Source organism: Cetorhinus maximus, chromosome 23, assembly GCF_964194155.1.
Source record: "Cetorhinus maximus chromosome 23, sCetMax3.hap1.1, whole genome shotgun sequence".
Classification (NCBI taxonomy): Eukaryota; Metazoa; Chordata; class Chondrichthyes; order Lamniformes; family Cetorhinidae; genus Cetorhinus; species Cetorhinus maximus.
Genome location: NC_135901.1, coordinates 29,413,064 through 29,433,699, shown reverse-complemented (window position 1 = coordinate 29,433,699; position 20,636 = coordinate 29,413,064). Strand labels below are relative to the sequence as shown.

At 44.7% G+C, this 20,636-nt stretch overlaps 6 protein-coding genes across 12 annotated transcripts in view; 3 read left to right on the top strand and 3 right to left on the bottom strand.

Annotated features, from left to right (window-relative positions):
* Positions 1-14,504, bottom strand: part of LOC144697951 (uncharacterized) — a 51,448-nt gene extending 36,944 nt beyond the window's left edge. Inside the window, exons 1-2 of the mRNA XM_078569906.1 lie at positions 13,656-14,504; positions 12,865-13,491 (exon numbers count right to left, since the gene is read on the bottom strand). Of these exons, the coding sequence (XP_078426032.1) occupies positions 12,865-13,491; positions 13,656-14,182 (1,154 nt within the window). The 5' untranslated portion in view covers positions 14,183-14,504. The remainder of the gene's footprint in view (positions 1-12,864; positions 13,492-13,655) is intronic.
* The window catches only part of LOC144697178 (uncharacterized), a 685,261-nt gene that overhangs the window by 234,427 nt on the left and 430,198 nt on the right, over positions 1-20,636 (top strand). The gene's annotated exons all lie outside the window — the stretch shown is intronic.
* Positions 1-20,636, bottom strand: part of LOC144697082 (uncharacterized) — a 303,267-nt gene that overhangs the window by 8,229 nt on the left and 274,402 nt on the right. The window lies entirely within an intron of this gene.
* Positions 1-20,636, bottom strand: part of LOC144697280 (uncharacterized) — a 353,357-nt gene that overhangs the window by 211,713 nt on the left and 121,008 nt on the right. Inside the window, exon 1 of one of the 2 annotated variants that reach the window (XM_078569228.1) lies at positions 15,645-15,669. The exons of the other annotated variant lie outside the window; for it this stretch is intronic. The gene's annotated coding sequence lies outside the window, so the exon portion shown is untranslated. Of the gene's footprint in view, positions 1-15,644; positions 15,670-20,636 lie in introns of those variants that run through there. 2 annotated transcript variants of the gene reach the window in all.
* The window catches only part of LOC144697133 (uncharacterized), a 212,516-nt gene that overhangs the window by 84,853 nt on the left and 107,027 nt on the right, over positions 1-20,636 (top strand). The gene's annotated exons all lie outside the window — the stretch shown is intronic.
* The window catches only part of LOC144697390 (uncharacterized), a 38,864-nt gene continuing 34,555 nt past the window's right edge, over positions 16,328-20,636 (top strand). Inside the window, exon 1 of one of the 2 annotated variants that reach the window (XM_078569370.1) lies at positions 16,328-17,898. In XM_078569370.1, the coding sequence (XP_078425496.1) occupies positions 16,550-17,898 (1,349 nt within the window). In that variant the 5' untranslated portion in view covers positions 16,328-16,549. Of the gene's footprint in view, positions 17,966-20,636 lie in introns of both variants that reach the window. The other variant, XM_078569369.1, reaches the window with a different exon arrangement.

The window sequence follows — 20,636 nt, the reverse complement described above, 5'->3', positions numbered from 1 at the left end:
ACGTTATTTAAAGGGATGAGCTCAGTCAGTCTCATACTCTCGCCTCGGAGTCTGAAGGTTATGGTTTAAAGTCCCCACTCCAGAGACTCGAGTCTCCCATAATCCAGGGCTGGCACTCTTTCAGTCTTCAACTGCCAGGTTCCTAAGCTCTGGAATTCCCTCCCTTAACCCGTCCACTTCTCTCTCCTCCTTTTAGACTCTGCTTAAAACCTACCTGTTCTTCTCTCACAATGAGGTCTCAATAAACTGTGTCCCCAAAACAAAGCTGATTTATTTGACATTTATTTTTTTTTTATCTTTTGGCCTCTCCCCGGTGTGAGCACACACATATTTAATCGAGCTGGCTAAGGAAGTGAATCCCTTTCCTTCTCCTTCAATCTGACCCACATTGTCATGATCTGCACCATGGGTAGGGCAAGGAGGCAGATCCAGAATCCACCCAGCCTTGGCACCAATCTGATCCGCACCCACCATCCAGGCGACTGAGCCAACCAGACCCAATCCCCCACAAGGGATGTAAGTTGCTATGGCAACATACACGGTTAAACACTACAGATAGCTTTGTTCACAGCTCCTATTTCTTTCCACCATGTGGCTGAGCAGAAATCTCTCCTGCTCTTACCACCTGCCATTGGTGTCTGTTGGAAGGTTTTACAAGTTGATGCTAAACCTATTTGTCTGCATCGTGAAGAAACTTTCCTTGTCCATCAAGTCCTGGACAGGGACTTGAACCAGGAGCTTCAGGCTCAAAAGCAGGGACACGACCCACTGCTCCACAAGACCTTCCCCGGTACCCATTGCCCTTCCCAATATGTCACCCAGCTGTCTACACCTTGACAGAAAGAGAGTCATATTCTACTCGAAACATTAACTCCGTTTCTCTCTTCACAGGTGATTCCAGACCTGTTGAGTGTCTCCAGCACTTTCTGTTTCTGTTTCAGTCTAAGTGTTTACACTCAAAACCCCTGTTTTGCTAAGGGGACGTCACAATCGAATCCAGTGACTACCCACATGTATTTGGTGTCAGAGTGGGGTCACTGCGCCCTCCCCACCCCCACTTTCCATCCCGGTCCCAGGAGTTCGGAGACTGGGCTGCGGATGGGTAATGGCGGCAGCAGCTCCCACAATCCCCCACGCTGGGGAAACCACTCTATCCGCCGCTCAGAGGTGGGATGAATGCAATAAATATCAACATTCCATTTGCTCTCCTAATCACTTGTACCTAAACAGTAACGTTTTGTGGTTCACCCAGATCCCTCTGTACCTCACAGTTCTACAATCTCTCTCCATTTAAATAATATGCTTTTTAAAATTCTTCCTCCCAATGTGGACAAGTTCACATTTTCCTACATTGGCTGAATTTTTGCCCACTCATTCTTTACAAATCATTTTCCTACATATCTATGTCATTAGCAAATTTAGCTACCATACATTCAGTCCCGTCATCCAAGTCATTTATAGAAATATTAATGGCTGAGGACCCAGCATTGATCTCCTGTGGCACTCCACTTGTGACATCTTACCAACCCGAAAATGGCCTATTTATGCCTTATCTCTGTGTCCTGTTAACTAACCAATCCTCTATCCATGCTAATTTGTGACCCCCTCTACCATGAGCTCTTATTTTGTGTAGTGACCTTTTCTGTGGCACCTTATGAAATGACTTCTGGAAGTCTAAGTAAACAACATCTGCAGGTTCCCCTTTATCCATATTTCTCATTACCTCCTCAAAGATCTTTGATAAATTAGTAAATCACGATGGACTCCCTGAACCCCATTTTCTAACATTGTGTGTCAACAGAAAAATAAAATCTCACTTCCCCCTCTGGCTCCTTTGTCAATTACCTTAGAGGGACTCACTTTCTGTTAAAGAGCCTGCCAACCCCTCTCATCCACTTTCCCTGAAGTGAATAAATATAATCAGTAAATCAAATATTTTACTGATAAAAGTTTAGTAATGAAACAGAACATGGTTAAAAGACAAACAGAAATTACTTGAGGATCAAAGACAACTAGAGTAAAAGGATGCACACAATGTTCTTGACCCAAATGGTTTCTCTTCAGCTCCTCTGTACCCTGTTCCCGTGGATACCCACTTTGGACACAGAGGCACTGAACCCTGGGGGTCGTGTCACTGAACCCTGGGGGTCGTGTCACCATCAGGCCCGGTCACCCCCTCCCGTGCCCTGGTTGGTTGGAGGCCCATTTCCCAGTCAGTCCTCCATTACCTTGTCTCTCTATTAGTGCGATGCCCAAGGCAGTTCCCCAACTGGGGCTCAGGCTCCGTTACTCTTAGCTGAATTCAGCCCTCAGCTCCATCGCCTGGCTGTTATTGACACGAGCAATCAAGAGATAGAAAGGTGCTGGTGGATCAAATGGGAAGATGAAACTTGTGGCTCTAAACCAAATGTTAGGATCTCTGTAAAGACTGGCAACTTCTAAAAAGAAATTCAAATTCCCAATGAACAAATTAAAGGTTTACATGACAAGACTTCAAGTTTTGTAACTTTTACTGCAACAAACAATCTAGAAGCAACTTTGACTAAACACCATTTTTGTTGGCAACATATACCTTAAATTATCAAACAGAAATTTGCCATTTTATTTGGAACATAATCAAAAATCCCACTGCACAGTTATACAATGTTCCGGAAATAGACACTCAATTATCCTAGAACCTGTCCAAAGTGATTCTTCGATCCCGAGGGTTTACTTCCATCCCTCTAACTCAAGCAAGGCAAATCTTCCAGTCTTGTTTTAAATCCTCATGAAATTGGTTTTTTCAACGTGAGCACAACGTCCCAGCCACATTCCCGTGTGGTGAAACAGAAACTTGCCACCTCTATCAGCTCTCTCTCTCTCTCGGACCCTGGCAGACTGATCTGTCTGTTAAATTCAGGGATGCCTTTGAGAAGAATTTTCCAATCTGATCCTACAATGGCTTCACATGGATCTTTCCTCTAATAAAGCCCTTCCTAAGGGAAAAGTGAATCACTTGAGCCTTGTATCCAGGTAGGCATGCTGATTAGTTACCTTTTAGACTCCCAACTTCATTCTATCTTGAAATTAAAGAGAAAATTCAAGCCCAGCCTTGAACATAGTCTGACATTTTCAACAGCTTCCTGGGACTTTGGAGATGAACAGACTAACTGAATATTGAAGGATGCATGACATTTAGGAAGATCAGGAAGCTAGGAAGAGGTCAAGGGGTGGCACTGTTAATTAATGATGGTATTAGCACAATAGAGAGGGATGGCCTAAGTTCAGGAAACTAGGATGTAGAAGCAGTTTGGGTAGAGATGGGAAATGATAAAGGCACAAAGTCACTTGTGGGAGTGGTGTACAGACCCCCTAACAGTAACCACATGGTAGGACAGGGTATAAAGGAAAAAATAATGGGAGCTTTTCAGAAAGGTACAGCAATTATTAAGTGCAATTTTAATCTACATATTCACAGAAAAATTCAGATGCGCGACAGTAGCCTAGATAGGGAGTTCATCGAATATTTTTGTGATAGTTTCCTAGAACAGCACATTCTGGAGCCAGAGAGCAGGCTCTCCTCGACCTGGTATTGTGCACCAAGATAAGATTAATTAATGACCTCATAATGATGAGGCCCCTAGGTAGCAGTGATCACAATATGATTGAATTTTACATTCAGTTGGAGGGAGAGAAGAGTGGGTCCAAGACTAGCAATAAACTTAAAGGACAATTATGAAGGCATGAAAGCAGGGCTAGCTAAAGTGAATGATGACTTGGGTTATGGGATTGGTCAATAAAGATGCAATGGCAGACATTTAAGGGGATATTTCAGAATATACAGAATAGATACATTCCAACAAGAAAGAAAATATCAAAGGAGAGTACCCACCATCCGTGGTAAACTATAAAAGTTAAAGATAGGCATATCATTGCACAAGGATGGCTGGCAGGTCAGAAGATTGGACAGAATATAAAAAACAGCAAAGAATGACTAAAAGATTAAGAACCAGGGAAAAATTAGAGTATGAGAGAAAGCTAGCTGGAAATAGAAAAACAAAGCTTCTATAGATGCTTAAGAGAGAAAAGAGTTAACAAAGCGAGGTGTTGGCCTTTTGGAAGTGAGTCTGGGGAATTAATAATGGAAAATAAAGAGATGGCAAATGAATTGAACAGGTATTTTGCATCGGTTGTCATTATAGTGGTTACAAGTAACATCCCAGAAATAGCTGTAAAACAGGAAATGGAAGGGGGAAGGGAGCGAGGAACTCAAGAAAATTACAATCACTACAGAAGTGGTACTGGGCAAATTGTTGGTGCTTTCGGCTGACAAGAACCCAGGTCCTGATGGACTTCAACCTAGGGTCTTATAAAAAGTGGCTAGTGAGATAGCTGGTGAATGGGTTGAAATTTCCCAAAACTTCCTAGATTCAGGAAGGTTCCATTCGATTGGAAAATAGTGAGTGTAACTCCTTCATTCAAAAAGGGAGACAGAAAGCAGGCCAGTTAGCTTAACATCTGTCAGAGGGAAAATGTGAGAAGCTATTATTAAAGATGTTATAACAGGGCACTTTGATAAATTCAGGGTAATCAGGCAGAGTCTACATGGTTTTGTGAAAGGGAAATCATGTTTAACCAACTTATTGGAGTTCTTTGAAGAAGAATGGATTCGATGCATTTTCCCTACTACTGATGTCAGGCTAACAAGTCTGTAGTGCCCCGTTTTGTCTCTCCCTCCGTAAATAGTGGGTGACATTTGCCACCTTCCAATTTGCAGGAACCATTCCAGAATCTATAGAATTTTGGTAGATGATAATCAATGCATCCACTATCTCTGCAGCCACCTCCTTCAACACTCTGGGATGTAGATCATCAGGTTCAGGGGATTTATCAACTTTCAACCCCATTCATTTCTCCAGTACTACTTTTTTACCAATACTAATCTCTATCAGTTCCTCATGCTCACTTTTCCCTTGGTTCTCTAGTATTTTGGGGACAATTTCTGTATCTTCCTCTGTGAAGACAGACACACATTGTTTAGTTTCTCTGCAAATTCCTTATTCCCCATTATAAATTCTCCCATCTCTGCCTGGAATGGACCCACATTTCTCTTTGCTAATCTTTTCCTTTTCACATACCTATAGAAGCTTTTACAGTTGCTTTTTATATTTCTCGCCAGTTTGCTCTGATGTTCGGTTTTCTCTTTCTTTATCAGTTTCTTGGTCCTCCTTTCCTAAATTCTGAAAAAGCTCCAATCCTCAGGCTTACTACTTTTTATGGCCACTTTATGAGCCTCTTCCTTTGATCTAATGCAATCTTTATCTTTTCTGTTGGCCACGGTTACATCACTTCTCCTGTTGGATTTTTATTCCTTAAAGGAATCTATATTTGTTGTAACTATGTAATAATTCCTTCAATGTTAGCTATTGCCTGTCTACCGTCATAAATTTTCATGTAGTTTCCCAATCTACCACAGCCAACTTGACCCTCAAACTGTGATAGTTTTCTTCTGTGAGAAACACCCAGATAAATTATACAAAAGAACCATCTAACCAGCACAGCCCATCTCCATGGCAACATGGCATGCTTTGGGGGGTTCCAAACAGAAATGCAAACTAAATATCTTTTACATTCCAAACACCCTTTCATCCTGTGATCCCTGTGAAAAATGAAACTAGATATTCGCAACAAAGCTCAAAGAGCATCACCCACTGGGGACAAAGTCGTGGGACTGGTCAGTCCAGCAGAAAGAAACCCTCTGACCCTCCCACTTCACCAACTGTCAGAATGAACAGTTCATTCATTCCTGGATGTGATTAACAGCAGCAAAAACAGCAGAATCCAAACCCTGCAACCACTTGTGAACTCGCTGGTGTGTCTGCAGGTGGGGCGACTGAGTGAAACCCTTCCCACACTGAGAGCAGGTGAACGGCTTCTCCCGGTGTGAACTCGCTGGTGTGTCTGCAGGTTGTATAAACGAGCGAATCCCTTCCCACACACGGAGCAGGTGAACAGTCTCTCCTTGGTGTGAACTCGCTGGTGTGTCTGCAGGTTGGATGACTGAGTGAAACCCTTCCCACACTGAGAGCAGGTGAACGGCTTCTCCCCGGTGTGAACTCGCTGGTATGTCTGCAGGTTGTATAACCGAGCGAATCCCTTCCCACACAGAGTGAATGGCCTCTCTCCGGTGTGACTGCGTCGATGAGTCTCCAGCTTCGATGGGGTTTTGAATCCCTTCCCACAGTCCCCACATTTCCATGGTTTCTCCATGGTGCACATGTCTGTGTCTCTCTCCAGGTCTGACGGTCAGTTGAAGCCTCGTCCTCACGCGGAACATGTAAAATGTCTCTCTTCACTGTTAATGATGTGATTTTTTTTCAGGCTGTGTAACTGGTTAAAGCTCTTCCCACACTCAGTGCACTGGAATGCTCTCACTTAGGTGTGGGGCTCTCGGGCTTTTTCAAGTCCCCCTGATGTTTAGAACATTTTGAAGCAGACAGAACACAGAAACATTTCTCCATCTAGATACAAAAGCTGGTCATATTCAGGTTCCGATAAATCGAGTGACTCTGTGAGATCTTAACCTTTGATTTCAGCTTTCTGTCTGCAAATCCTCCCCTTCTAGTATCCTGTAAAAGGAATTCACAACAGACATCACTGTCAGCACAGGATAGAAATTCAGAACAGACAATTCTAGTTTCTATGAAACATTCTTTCCTCTCTCATTCCACTAAAGCTGTGAACCTCCATCACACACTCTCTCTCTCTCCATTCGCACTCTGCTGTACCTAATATACACCCTCCCAATTCTCCTGAAGGTTCATGCTGATCGACAGATCCACGCTCACCACTCCCTGTCCAGGACACAGAGATCATAAGAAATATGAGCAGGAGTAGGCCATTCGGCCCATCGAGCCTGCTCCGCAATTGAATGAGATTATGGCTGATCTGCCTCAGCACCATTTTCCTGAACTATCCCCAAAAACCCTTAATATCTTCAATATCTAAAACCTATCAATCTCTGTCTTGAATATATTTAAGCTGAGGCCTCCATGGTCCTGCAGGGATCAGTACTGGGGCTCCAACTATTTACAATCCATATTAATGACTTGGATTAAGGAACTGACTGTATTGTAGACAAATATGCCGAAGATACAACAATAGGTAGGGAAGCAAGTTGTGAGGACTTTACAAAGAGTCCGCAAAGGGATAGTGAGGGGGCAAGATATTGGCAGATGGAGTATAATGTGTGACAATGTGAGGTTGTCCACTTTGGCATGAAGAATAGAAAAGCAGAATATTATTTAAATGGAGAGAGACTGCAGAATGCTGCATTACAGAGGTATCTGGGTGTCCTTGTACATGAATCAGAAAAGGTCAGTCTGCAGGTGCAGCAAGTAATGAGGAAGGCAAGGGGATGGAGTATAAAAGTAGGGAAGTCTTTCTGCAGCTGTACAGTTGTGGGCTCCTCCTTTCAGGAAGGATGTACTTGCATTGGAAGCAGTTCAGAGAAGTATCACCAGACTGACTGGATAACTTTACAGAGAGTCGGCATGGACTCAAGTTTCCAAATGGACTCCATCTGTGCCATAATGATCCCAGAACTGGAAACATATAACATAGTTACAATACTATGTTACAAGACTAGAAATAATAAAAAAATGTATTTCATCACAGAACCATAAATAATATATCTAATATGCATCACATAACAACACTGGATATATCTCTGTCGTATATTAATTTACTGTCCCCTTAAATGTCAGCCATCTCCGGGGGAAACCACCCCTTTAATTGTGAACATTAGGAAAGGGACCATCCTTTTAGCCAGACAAATAAATGTGACAAGCTGAGGGAGCAAAAGATGTCAATGTCTTTAAGAGAGAGAGAGAGACCTGGGCCAACCTTTCCAGAGTCTGTACCCTCCCTGGATTCACTTCCTTTCCCTTCAGTTCCTGCAAGTCAACAATTTCCCCCAGGGGGAGAAAAGAATGTGTTTTACTCACAGATGTTGGATACAGGAGGAAGTTTTAGTCTGTGTGAAGCTCAATCTTAATTCACACAAAGCCCGCACTCTGATTGGCTGGAGGACCAGAGTTCTTCGGGACATCCAATTCTTCCTATTCGTCAATCGCTCAGCTTGACGGGAAGGGCGGGGCTGGGCTCTCACGCACATGCGCAGCTTCCCCATGCCCTTGGATATGCATAGTTCCGGGCTGCCCGACGGCGCGGCGGATAGAGCAGCTTCCCCAGCATGGTGGATTGTGGGTGAAACGGCCGCCATTACTCATCCGAAGCCCAGTCTCCAAACTGCTGGGACTGGGATGGGATGGGGATTGGGGGGGGGACATTACCCCGCCCTGACACAAAGTACATGTGGGTAGTCACTGGATTTGATTGTGACGTCCCCTTAGCAAAACAGTTTGTTAATTTCATGTGTAAAGATTTAGACACCTGGGTGACATATTGGGGAGGGCAATAGGTTGGTGTGAAACTGAACCCGAGAGTCAGCTCCTTCAGGGGAGGAGAATTGGAGAAAAAGCAGGAGGAGGATAGTTGGATGAATTAGTGTTACAATCAATAGGGAGGAGGGAGTGTGTGGGGGACAGAAATTTATAATTTGAGAGGGACAAGAATTTTCCTTGAGAACCAGAATTGACAGTTCTGAATTTCTATCTTTTTTTTATTCATTAACGGGACGTGGGCTTCGCTGGTTGGGCCAGCATTTATTGCCCATCCCTATTTGCCATTGAGAAGGTGGTGGTGAGTTGTCTTCTTGAGCCGCTGCAGTCCATGTGTTGTAGGTATACCACAGTGCTGTTAAGAAGGGAGTTTGATCCAGAAACAGTGAAGGAATGGCAAAATATTTCCAAGTCAGAATGATGAGTGACTGGGAGGGGAACTTCCAGGTGGTGATGTTCCCATCTATTTGCTGCCCTTGTCCTTCTACATGGTAGTGGTCGTGAGTTGGAAGGTCCTTGCAAAGAAGCCTTGGTGAATTGTGAGCCTTGGTGAGCCTCGCAGTCAGAGTGATTATTTTTGTCAACTCCCTTCGCTGAGTATTAGAGAAGGAGGATTTAGAGACAGGAAACTCAAATTAGATAACACATCAAAACCTGACAGTCACTCGATTCATCGGATTCTGAATATCATTGGTCTTGAATCTAGAAGGAGAAATATTTCTCTCTTCTGTCTGTGGGAAAAGATTTCAAACATCTGTGTATTGTTAAGGTTTAAACTGATCATCCAATCTGGATGGACTCAAGTAGACACATGTTATAGAAAAGCCATAGAAATGTAAGGACTGTGTGAAGAGATTCAGATCCCCACCTGAGCAGGATGCTCATCAATGCGTTCACACTGGGGAGAAGCTATTCACATGCGTGCTGTGTGGAAAGTGGTTTACAGATTCTATCAGCTAACTGACCCATCAGTGACTTCACACTGAGGAGGGGCTGTTCATGTGCTCACTGTGTGGAAAGGGATTCATTCAGTTAGCCCACCTGCTGACAGAACAGCGCAGTCACCCAAGGGAGTGTCCGTTCACTTGCTCCAAGTGAGGGAAAGGATTCACTGGTCATCGAATCATGAACCATATTCATTCTGACAGTAGCTCAGTTGGTCTATGTCGGTGCTTATGCTCTGCATGAGCTTCTTCCAATTCTACTTCACTGACCCCTGTAAGCAGAACCTTCTATACTTTTCTCCCCAAGGTGTTCATCTAGTCCCTCTTCAATGGACCTGTCTTATTTGACTCAATCACTTCCTGTGGTAGTGAGTTCCACATTCTCATCACTCTCACAGCAAAGAATGTTTCCTCCTGAATTCCCTATTGAATTTATCAGTGACAAAATCAGAATCAGAGAATTGTTTTGATGCAGGAGGAGGTCATTTGGTGCATCATGTCTATACCGGCTCTCCAAAAGAGCATTAACAGGGGAGGCAATGGCACAGTGGTAATGTCGCTGGACTAGTAATCCAGAGACACAGGCTAATGCTCTGGGGACATGAGTTGAGCAGGGGAGTTATCCCTGGTGTCCTGGCCGAAGGTTTTTCAATCAACATCCCTAAAAACAGATCATCTGGTCAGTATCACATTGCTGTTTGTGGGATCTTGCTGTGTGTAAATTGGGTGCCATGTTTCCAACATCACAACAGTGACTGCCCTTCAACAGTACTTCATTGGTTGCAAAGCGCTTTGGGACATATTGTGGTTGTGAAAGACGCTATGTAAATACACGTTTTTAAATTTACGATTGATGTTACCTGATCTTGTTGTTTGTAACTTAATTGATTTCAGCCACCCCCAATTTGCCATTTAATAAATTCACTTTGGTTCGGACAAGACTTTAACCAATTGAGGCAAAGGCAGAATTCTCTGGGTAGTAAATTTTAAAAGAAGTTTATTAAAGGAAAAATGTTTACTGAACAACTTTAAGACATGGACTTTTACAACTTCATGCGGGTGATCAGTCTGTCAAAGCGTAACCCTCTCTGGCTCCTCTTTCACAGTAATTCTTGTGGAATTCACCCTCAGGAGTCTGGCTCCTTCTCTGACAGTAATTTCCCTGGAACTCGGCCTCGGGAGTCTTCAGTATTTGGCTAGCAAGGGAGACCTTCAGAACCTCTACTTTTATCCCCAAAGTGACCATTACCTCACATCAGAGTTGGGCCAGTTGTAACGTGACAATTGGTCAGTTTGGTTACTAGATTAATTTAATTGGATCCCCAATGCAGCAAGTAATTAAGGAGGCAAATGGAATTTTGGCTTGTATTGCTGGGGGTTGGAGTTTAAAAAGAGGAAAGTCTTGTTACAACTGTACAGGGTGTTGGTGAGGCCGCACCTGGAGTGCTGTGTACAGTTTTGGTCCTCGTATTTAAGAAAGGATATACTGGCATTGGAGACAGTTCAAAAGAGATTCACTAGGTTGATTCCTGGAATGAAGGGATTGACTTATCAAGAATGGCTAAACAGGTTAGGCCTTTATTCATTAGAGTTTAGAAGAATGAGGGTGATCTTATTGAAACGTACAAGATTCTGAGGGGGCTTGACAGGTTAAATGTTGAGAAGATGTTTCCACTAGTGGGGGAATCTCGAACTTGGGGGACATAGTGATAGAATAAGGGGACACTCATTGAAAACTAAAATGTGAAGGAATTTCTTCTCTCAGAGGGTAGTAAACGTTGGAATTCTCTACCCCAGAGAGTTGTGGAGGCTAGATCACTGAAAGTATTTAAAGAGGAGGTAGATAGATTTTTGAAATGTCAGGGAGTTGAGGGCTATGAGGAGTTGGCATGAAAGAGGAATTGAGGCCTGGGGCAGATCAACCATGATCTTATTGAATGGCAGGGCAGGCTAGAGGGGCTGAATGGCCTACTCCAGCTCCTATTTATTATGTTTTTATTACTTACACCACCTTCCCTCATTATCTTACACAGGAATGCAATAAAATTGTTTCTTACTATCCCTTTATCTGATTCTATGCCATCCCTTATTCATGCAGTTTGAAATGTTGAGGCTAATCAGAGCTTGAAGGTCTCTCTTACCAGTACATTTATCATCATTGCACATTCTTTACATACACAGCAATTAAGGTTTTATATTTTTACAGCAAATAAAACTCAGTCTTTCACTATAATGACTGATTCATTATTGATTCATTAATTGTAAATCAATGAAGGCTCACTACTTATTCAATCATCTATTTACAAACTGCTAGTTAATTAATATAGTAATCTTTAATTAATACATTTAGTGAATACAAGATGCACTGGTTCAAAAAGACAATCTATGGAGGACAACAGCTAATACTAACAGCTAACACTAATCTAGATTGGCTTGAACAACTTATTCTTGAGCTGGACATTGGCAGAATATAATGTCTTGTAGCTTATCAAAATTAGAGAAGAATTTATTTGCATAAACAATTTCTGCTAGCTCTGCAGATTCAAGAATGATTTACATTTATACAGTGTTAATTTTTAAAATACAGATCCAGCCACATAAGAGTTTAAAATGGCTTCCTTGACCTTGTTACCCAGAACAGTGAATACGGTGTGAAAGTGATTGATGTTTAAAACTAAATTCGACTACCCAGGCCTACCTACAATTTCCGACATTACAACAGTGACAACACTTCACAAGTACTTGACTGGCTGTTAAACACTTTAGTAAGTCCTGTGCTCGTGAGAGGTGCTTTAGAAATGCATTTTTAAAATTTGTCCACAAATTTGGATACATTACAATTGGTCCTCTCATCAAAATCATTGTTCAAGATTGAGTCTTAATTTTGAGTAATAACAATGTCTGACACCATTTCGAATACTCTGTGACAATGCAAACACACCATATCCTGAACAATTTGTTTTAAAACACAATGAGCTGCTCTGATTTGGAATTCACTGTTTGAAAACGGTGCAAGAAGCAGATTGGACTCTATCCTTCAAAAGGGAAATGGACAGATTCTTAAAAGGAAAAGAAAATGGCTGGGCAATGGGATTAACTGGACAGCTCTTTGGCAGGCTGGCATGAGCATAATGGGCTGAATGGCCTCCTTCTGTGCTCTATGGTACGCTTGTGCATGGAAAGTGAGTGATGAAGACCTGGAACCCGCTTCCTACGAGGGTGGTAGAAGCAGAGATCATGGAATGTTTACCAATGGAATTTGGATGGGTGCTTGAGGCACATAAATCTACAGGGATATGGGGATAGAACGGGGCAATGGGATTGACTGGGTTGCTCTACAGAGAACCGACATGAACTCAATGGACCGAATGGCCCCATTCTCTGCCCTAAGAACCTACGAACTAAAGAGATAAATTTCAGCTGCTCCAGTCTCTCCAACTAACTGAAGAACCTCATCTGAATCCAACCCCTGGAATCACCTGTGAACTCGCTGATGCCTCCGCAGGTGGGATGAATGAGTGAATCCCTTCCCACACTCAGGGCAAGTGAACGGCTTCTCTCCAGTGTGAACTCGCTGGTGTGTTAATAAGTTGGATGAATTACTGAATCCCTTCCCACACTCGGTGCAGGTGAATGGTCTCTCCCCGGTGTGAAGTCGCCAGTGATTCCGCAGGTTGGATGAATCAGTGAAACTCTTCCCACACTCAGTGCAGGCGAATGGCTTCTCCCCGGTGTGAACTCGCTGATGTCTCTGTCGATCAGACAACGTTCTAAAACTCTTTGCACATTGAGAGCAGCTGAACGGTCTCTCCTCAGTGTGAATACGCTGGTGGATCCTCAGAACTGCAGCACTTTTGAAGCCACTCCCACAGTCAGAGCATTTAAAGGGTCTCTCATTGGTGTGAGTAACATGGTGTATCAGCAGGCTGGATGACTGAGTGAATCGCTGCCCACACACGGTGCAGGTGAACGGCCTCTCCTTGGTGTGAACTCGCTGGTGCGTCCGCAGGGCAGATCCATCACTGAATCCCTTCCCACAGTCGGAGCAGGTAAACGGTCTCGCCCCGGTGTGTACCCGCTGGTGTGTCAATAAGTTGGATGAATTCCTGAATCGCTTCCCACACCGAGAGCAGGTCACCCCTTCACATTCCTTATCTCTCCGTCGCACCCCATTTCTCCGTCTCTCTCGCCCCATCTCTCTGTTTCTCTCTCTCTCAACCACCTCTTTATCTTACACTCACTCCCCAATCTGTCTTTCTCCTCCTCTCACCACATCTCTTTTTGTTTCACAGCGGTGTGAACTCGCTGGTGTGCCAGCAGGTGGGCTGACCGAGTGAATCCCTGCCCACACTCAGAGCAGATGAACGGCCTCTCCCCGGTGTGAACTCGCTGGTGCTTCTGCTGGCCAGATGAATTACTGAATGCCTTCTCACAGTCAGAGCAGGTGAATGGCCTCTCCCCAGTGTGAATTCGCTGGTGTGTCAATAAGTTGGATGAATGACTGAATAGCTTCCCGCACTCAGTGCAGGTGAACGGCTTCTCCCCAGTGTGACTGCGTCGATGAATCTCCAGCTTAGATGGGGATCTGAAGCCCTTCCCACACTCAGAGCAGGTGAACGGTCTCTCCCCGGTGTGAACTTGCTGGTGTGTCTGCAGATGGGATGACTGAGTGAATCCCTTCCCACACTTGGAGCAAGTGAATGGTCTCTCCCCAGTGTGTCTGCGTCGATGGGTTTCCAACACAGAGGGGGTTCTGAATCCCTTCCCACAGTCCCCACATTTCCACGGTTTCTCCATGGTGCAGGTGTCTTTGTGTTTCTCCAGGTGGGACAATCAGTTGAAGCCTTGACCACACACAGAACATGTGTACAGTCTCTCTACCCGCTGTGAATACTGATGTTTTTTCAGCCTGCGTAACTGGTTAAAGCTCTTACCACAGTCAGTGCACTGAAACACTCGCACTCGGGTGTGTGTGTGTCGGTACCTTTCCAGTCACACTGTTGTTTAAAATCTTTTCAACCAGAGAGAACAAACAAACATTTCAAATTCTAGATTCAAAGGCCAATGACATTCTGGTCCCAGTGAATCAAGTGACGCTCAGATCTTGACATGATGTTTGGTTTGACTTTTCTGTCTCAAAATCCCCCCCTTCAAATATCCTATAAAAGGAGTTTATAAAAGTCATCACTGTCAGTACAGGATCAAAATTCAGAACAGACAGTTCTAGTTTCTATGGAACATTCTTTCCTCTTGTTCCCGAAAAGTTGTAAATCTCGGTCCCACACACTCTCCCTCCTTTCTCACTCTACTATATCTAATGTACACCCTCACAAATCTCCTGAAGGTGCCGATTCATGCTGACCAACAGATCCATGCTCACCATGTCCTCTCCTCATCACAGGGAGCTAAAAATCTTCATGTGGCTTGGTCGGATATATATATTTCATGTATTTAATGTACAGTATTGTATTACCCAATTAGAGATACAGGGTGGATGTGACCAAGACTATTTAAGGCAGTGAGCGGCCATGACCTGGAACTCGATGTTTATGAGGGTGGTGGAAGCAGAGATGATCAAGCATTTGAAAATTGAATTGGATGGGCACTTGAAGGAAATAAACTTTCAGGGGAACGGGGATACAGAGGGGGAAAGGGACTGGCTGGATTGTTCTGCAGAGTCAGCATGGACTCAAGCTACCAGATAGACTCATTCTGTGCTGCAATAAGTTTTTAAATTCATTCATGGAAAGTGGGTGTCACTGGCGAGGCCAGCGCTTATTGCCCATCCCTGAATGCCCTTGAGAAGGTGGTGGTGAGCTGCTGCTCCTGGAAATGATTAGGAAATATACACAGTACTATATTATAAAAAGGTAGATATAATAATAAATGGGCTCTATTACTGAGTCATCAATAATATATCTAATATGTACCATATAACAACACTAGATATATCTCTGTCCTATATTAATTTACTGTGCCCTTAAATGTCAGCCATCTCCTGGGGAAACCACCCCTTTGATTGTGAACATTGGGAAAGAGACCATCCTTTTAGTCAGAGAAATGAATGTGTCAAACTGAGGGAGCAAAGGATGTCACTGTCTTTAAGAGAGAGAGAGAGAGAGAGACCTGGGCCAACCTTTCCAGAGTATGCACCCTCCCTGGATTCACTTCCTTTCCCTTCAGCTCCTGCAAGTCAACAATTTCCCCCCAAAATGAGAAAAGAAATGGAAAGGGAGAGAAAAGAAAGTGTTTTACTCACAGATGTTGGACATAGGAGGAAGTTTGTGTGACGTTCAATCGTCATTCACACAAAGCCCCCGCCCTGATTGGATGGAGGACCAGGGTCCTTCTGGTACTCCAAATCTTCCCATTGGTCATCCCCTCAGCATGACGGGAAGGGGGCGGGCTCTCCTCCGCACATGCGCAGCTTCCCCTCTCCCGTGTTCTCCGAGCGTCATCTTGCTCTGACCGGAGCCGTCAGCCGGTTGCCTGGAAACCTTGGCTCGAGGAGGTGGAGGGGGAGGGGGAACAACTGGTGGGGGCGGGGGCTCCCGTGTCCGCGCGCCTGGCCTGCAGACTGGGACCCGAGGACGTCACCGCGGAGCAGAGTGATTCCTATTGGCTGATTCAGGCAGGGTTCCATTGTGGACGTCACAATACGGAAGTTGGACAAAGAGCTTCAGACTAAAACATCCTCCTCTAGGCAAGATCTGTAAGGAAATCAATGTTTCCCTCTTTCTATTTCTTTTCTCATTCTGGGGGGAAATTGTTGACTTGCAGGAACTGAAGGGAAAGGAAGTGAATCCAGGGAGGGTGCAGACTCTGGAAAGGTTGGCCCAGGTCTCTCTCTCTCTTCTCTCTCAAAGACATTGACATCCTTGGAGCTGAATATCATCGGCCTTTGAATCTAGAAGGATAAATGTTTCTGTGTGTTTTCTACTTCAGAAGGTTCTAAACGTCAGGGGGCCTGGAAAAGGCCCAAGACCCACACACCCGAGTGAGAGTGTTCCAGTGCACTGACTGTGGAAAGAGCTTTCACCAGTTACACAGCCTGAGAAAACATCACATCATTCATAGTGAGGTGGGACATTATACACATGTTCTGTGTGAGGACAAGGCTTCAACTGACCATCAGGCCTGGAGAATCACAAGGTCACGCACACCATGGATAAAGCGTGGAAATGTGGGGACTGTGGGAAGGGATTCCGGTTCCCATCTGCACTGGAAACTCATCGACGAAGTCACACTGGGGAGAGGCCATTCACCTGCCCTGGGTGTGGGAAGGGATTCAGTCAGTCATCCCATCTGCTGTCACACCAGCGCATTCACACTGGAGAGAGACCTTTCACCTGCTCTGAGTGTGGGAAGGGATTCAGTGATTCATCCGCCCTGAAGACACATCAGCGTGTTCACAGGGAGAGACCATTCAGTTGCTCAGAGTGTGGGAAGGGTCTCAGTGATGCATCCGCCCTGCAGAGGCACCTGCGTGTTCACTCCAGGGAGAAGCCGTTCACCTGCTCCGATTGTGGGCAGGGATTCACCTGGTCAGCCCAACTGCTCACACACCAGCGAGTTCACAACGGAGAGAGGCCGTTCACCTGCTCTGAGTGTGGGAAAGGATTCACTCAGTCATCCAACCTGCAGATCCACCGGAGAGTTCACACTGGGGAGAGGCCATTCACCTGCTCCGTGTGTGGGAAGGGATTCACTCAATCATCCAGCCTGCTGCAACACCATGTCACGCACACCAATGAGAGACCTTTTAAATGCTCTGACTGCGGGAGTGCCTTCAAAAGGTCTCATGACCTGATGGTCCACCAGCGCATTCACACTAAGGAGAGATCGTTCAGCTGCTCTCACTGTGGGAAGACATTTGGAACATCCTCCAAACTGCTGATACACCAGCGAGTTCACTCTGGGGAGAGGCCATTCACATGCTCCATTTGTAAGAAGGGATTCACTCAGTCAAACGCTCTGCGGACACACGAGCGAGTTCACACCGGGCAGAAGCCGTTCACCTGCTCTGAGTGCGGGAAGGGATTCAGTGATTCATCACACCTGCAGAGGCACCAGCGAGCACATTCTGGGGAGAGGCCATTCACCTGTTCTGAATGTGGGAAGGGATTTACTCAGATATCCAATCTGCAGATCCACCACCGAGTTCACACTGGGGAGAGGCCGTTCACCTGCTCTGTGTGTGAAAAGGAATTCAGTCATTCATACACTCTGCAGAAACACAAGCGGATTCACACTGGGGAGAGGCCATTCACCTGCTCTGTGTGTGGGAAGGGATTCAGCGATTCATCCACAATGCAGACACACAAGCGAGGTCACACTGGGGAGAGACCGTTCACCTGCTCTGAGTGTGGGAAGGGATTCAGTGATTCGTCCAACCTGCAGACACACAAGCGAGTTCACACTGGGGAGAGGCCATTCACGTGCTCTGTGTGTGGGAAGGGATTCACTCAGTTATCCAACCTGCTGACACACCAGCGAGTTCACACTGGGGAGAGGCCATTCACTTGCCTTGTGTGTGGGAAGGGATTCACTCAGTTATCCAACCTGCAGACACACCAGCGAGTTCACAAGTGATTACAGGAGTTGGATTCTGCTATTGCTGCTGTTAATCACAACACTTGGTGAAGTGGGAGGGTGCGAGTGTTTCTTTCTGCTGGACTGGCTGGTCACATGACTTTGCTTACAGTGGGCTGATGCTCATTGAGCCTGGGAGTGCACATTTCCACTGAAATTATCCACAAAAGCTAATGAAGTACATTTATTTTATCCTGGATAGTAAAAAGTGTTTTTCCTACCACTACAGGTAGATCTAAAATAAATACATTTGTCTCAGTTCCATTGAGTCTACTGAACAAGGCCAGGCCAGTCAGTTCAATTGGTTTATGTCAGTATTAATGCTCCACATGAGCGTCCACCCACCCCTCTTCATCTCCCCCATCAGCATATCCTTCTATTCCTGTCTCCCTCATGTATGTATCTAGCTTCCTCTTAAATGTATTCATGCTCTTCACCTCAACCACTTGCTGTGGTAGCAAGTTCCACATTCTCACCACTCGCTGGTTAGTTATTATTGGATTATTGAACCCCTGAAAATGCATGAAATATGTATGTCCTGTTAGGCATTACAGAGACTGGGTTAAAAGGTGACCAGGGCTGGGACCTAAATATTGAAGGATATTTGACATGTTGGAATGACAGGAAGCTGGGAAAAGGTGGTGGGGTAGCTCTGTTAATTAAGGATGGCCTCAGTTCAACACTGAGTAACGGCCTTGGCTTGAAAGATCAGGATGTTGAGTCAGCTTGCGTAGAGATAAGAAATAGTAAAGGTTGAACAGGTGAGACGTACACCCATTGGGGTTTAGAAGAATGAGAGGTGCTCTTATTGAAATGTGTAAGACCTGAAGGGATTGGATAGGGTGGATACCGGGAGGATGTTTCCTCTTGTGGGAGAGACTAGAACCAGGGGGCAGAGTTTAAGAATAAGAGGTCTCCCTTTTAAGACCGAGATGAGGAGAATTTCTTTCCTCTCAGAGGGTCATCGGAGTGGAATTCTGTTCCCCAAAAGTCGTGGAGGCTGAGACTTTACATTTACTTAAGGCTGAGTTAGACATACTTTTAATAGACAAGGGAGCCAAGGGTTAAAGGGGGTCGGGCGGGAGTGCAGACAGGAAAGTGGAGCTTAGACCACAATCTGATCAGCCAGGATCTTACTGAATGAGAGAGCAGGCTCGAGGGGCTGAATGGCCTACTCCCGCTCCCAAGTCCTGTGTTCCTTCATAAAATTCAAACTTCCATCAGGTCACCCTTCAGTTTTCTCTTTTCTCGAGAAAGGTTCCCCAACCTGTTCAACCTTTCGTGAGGGTTAAATACTCTCAGTTGTTGTGAATGTGTGTGGCACCTTCTCCAATGCCTCTATTTCCTTTTTCTAAATGGAGATCACAAAAGTTGACAGTACTCCCAGTGTAGTCTAACCATGGTTCAAAACAAGTTAAACATAACCTCTAAGATAATAACTGCGGATGCTGGAAATCCAAAACAAAAATAAAAACACCTGGAAAAACTCAGCAGGTCTGGCAGCATCTGCGGAGAGGAACACAGTTAACGTTTCGAGTCCGTATGACTCTTCAGCAGTTCTGTTGAAGAGTCATATGGACTCGAAACGTTAACTGTGTTCCTCTCCGCAGATGCTGCCAGACCTGCTGAGTTTTCCAGGTATTTTTATTTTTGTTTTGAACATAACCTCACTGCTTTTCAATTCTATCCCTCTAGAATGGAACCCTATATCTGGGCTAACTTTAGGAAAGATGTGAAGTTCTTAGAGAGGGAGCAGAGGAGATTTACGAGAATGGCACCAGGGGTGAGGGACTTCAGTCAGTTGGAGAGACTGGAGCAGCTGAAATTTCTATCTTTAGATCTAGAGCCATTCGGTCCCTCAGGCCCATACCGGCTCTTTGTAGAGCAAACCAGTCAGTCCCATTGCCCCGTTCTATCCCCTTATCCCTGTAGATTTATTTCACTCACATGCCCATCCAAATTCCTTTCAAAATAATTCCATCATCTCTTTCTCCCACCCTCATAAGAAGCGGGTTCCAGGTGATTACCAGACACTTTAAATGCACATGAGGCTCATAGAGCACAGGGGGAAATTCGGCCCATCATGCTCGTGCTGGATCTTTGAAAGAGCTGTCCAATTAATCCCATCGCCCTGCAATTTTCTTTTCCTTTCAAGAATCTGTCCAGTTTCCTTTTGAAAGATACAGTTGAATCTGTTTCTAGCACCGTTCTCAGGCAGTGCATTCCATATCACAACAACTCGCTGTGTTTTCAAACAAAAAATGGTTACGGAGAAAAGGCAGGAGATTGGCACTGAGATAAAATGCTCAAATAGCCGGTGCAGACATGATGGGCCGAATGGCCTCCTACACCGTTACAATTCTGTAAAATTCAGGATATAGTGTGTTTGGATTTTCACAGAGTATTCGAAATGCTATCAAAGACATTGTTATTACACAAAATTAAGACTAAATCTTTATTAATGATTTTAATGAGCGGGCTGGTTGTAATGTATCCAAGTTTGGGGACAATTTTTGAGAAGAAATTACATTTCTATAGCACCTTTCATGACCACAGGCTCTCAAAAAGCGTTTTACAGCCAATGAAGTACTTTTGAAGTGTAGTCACTGTTACAATGTAGGAAAATGTAGATAGGCCTGTGCAGTCAAATTTAGTTTTA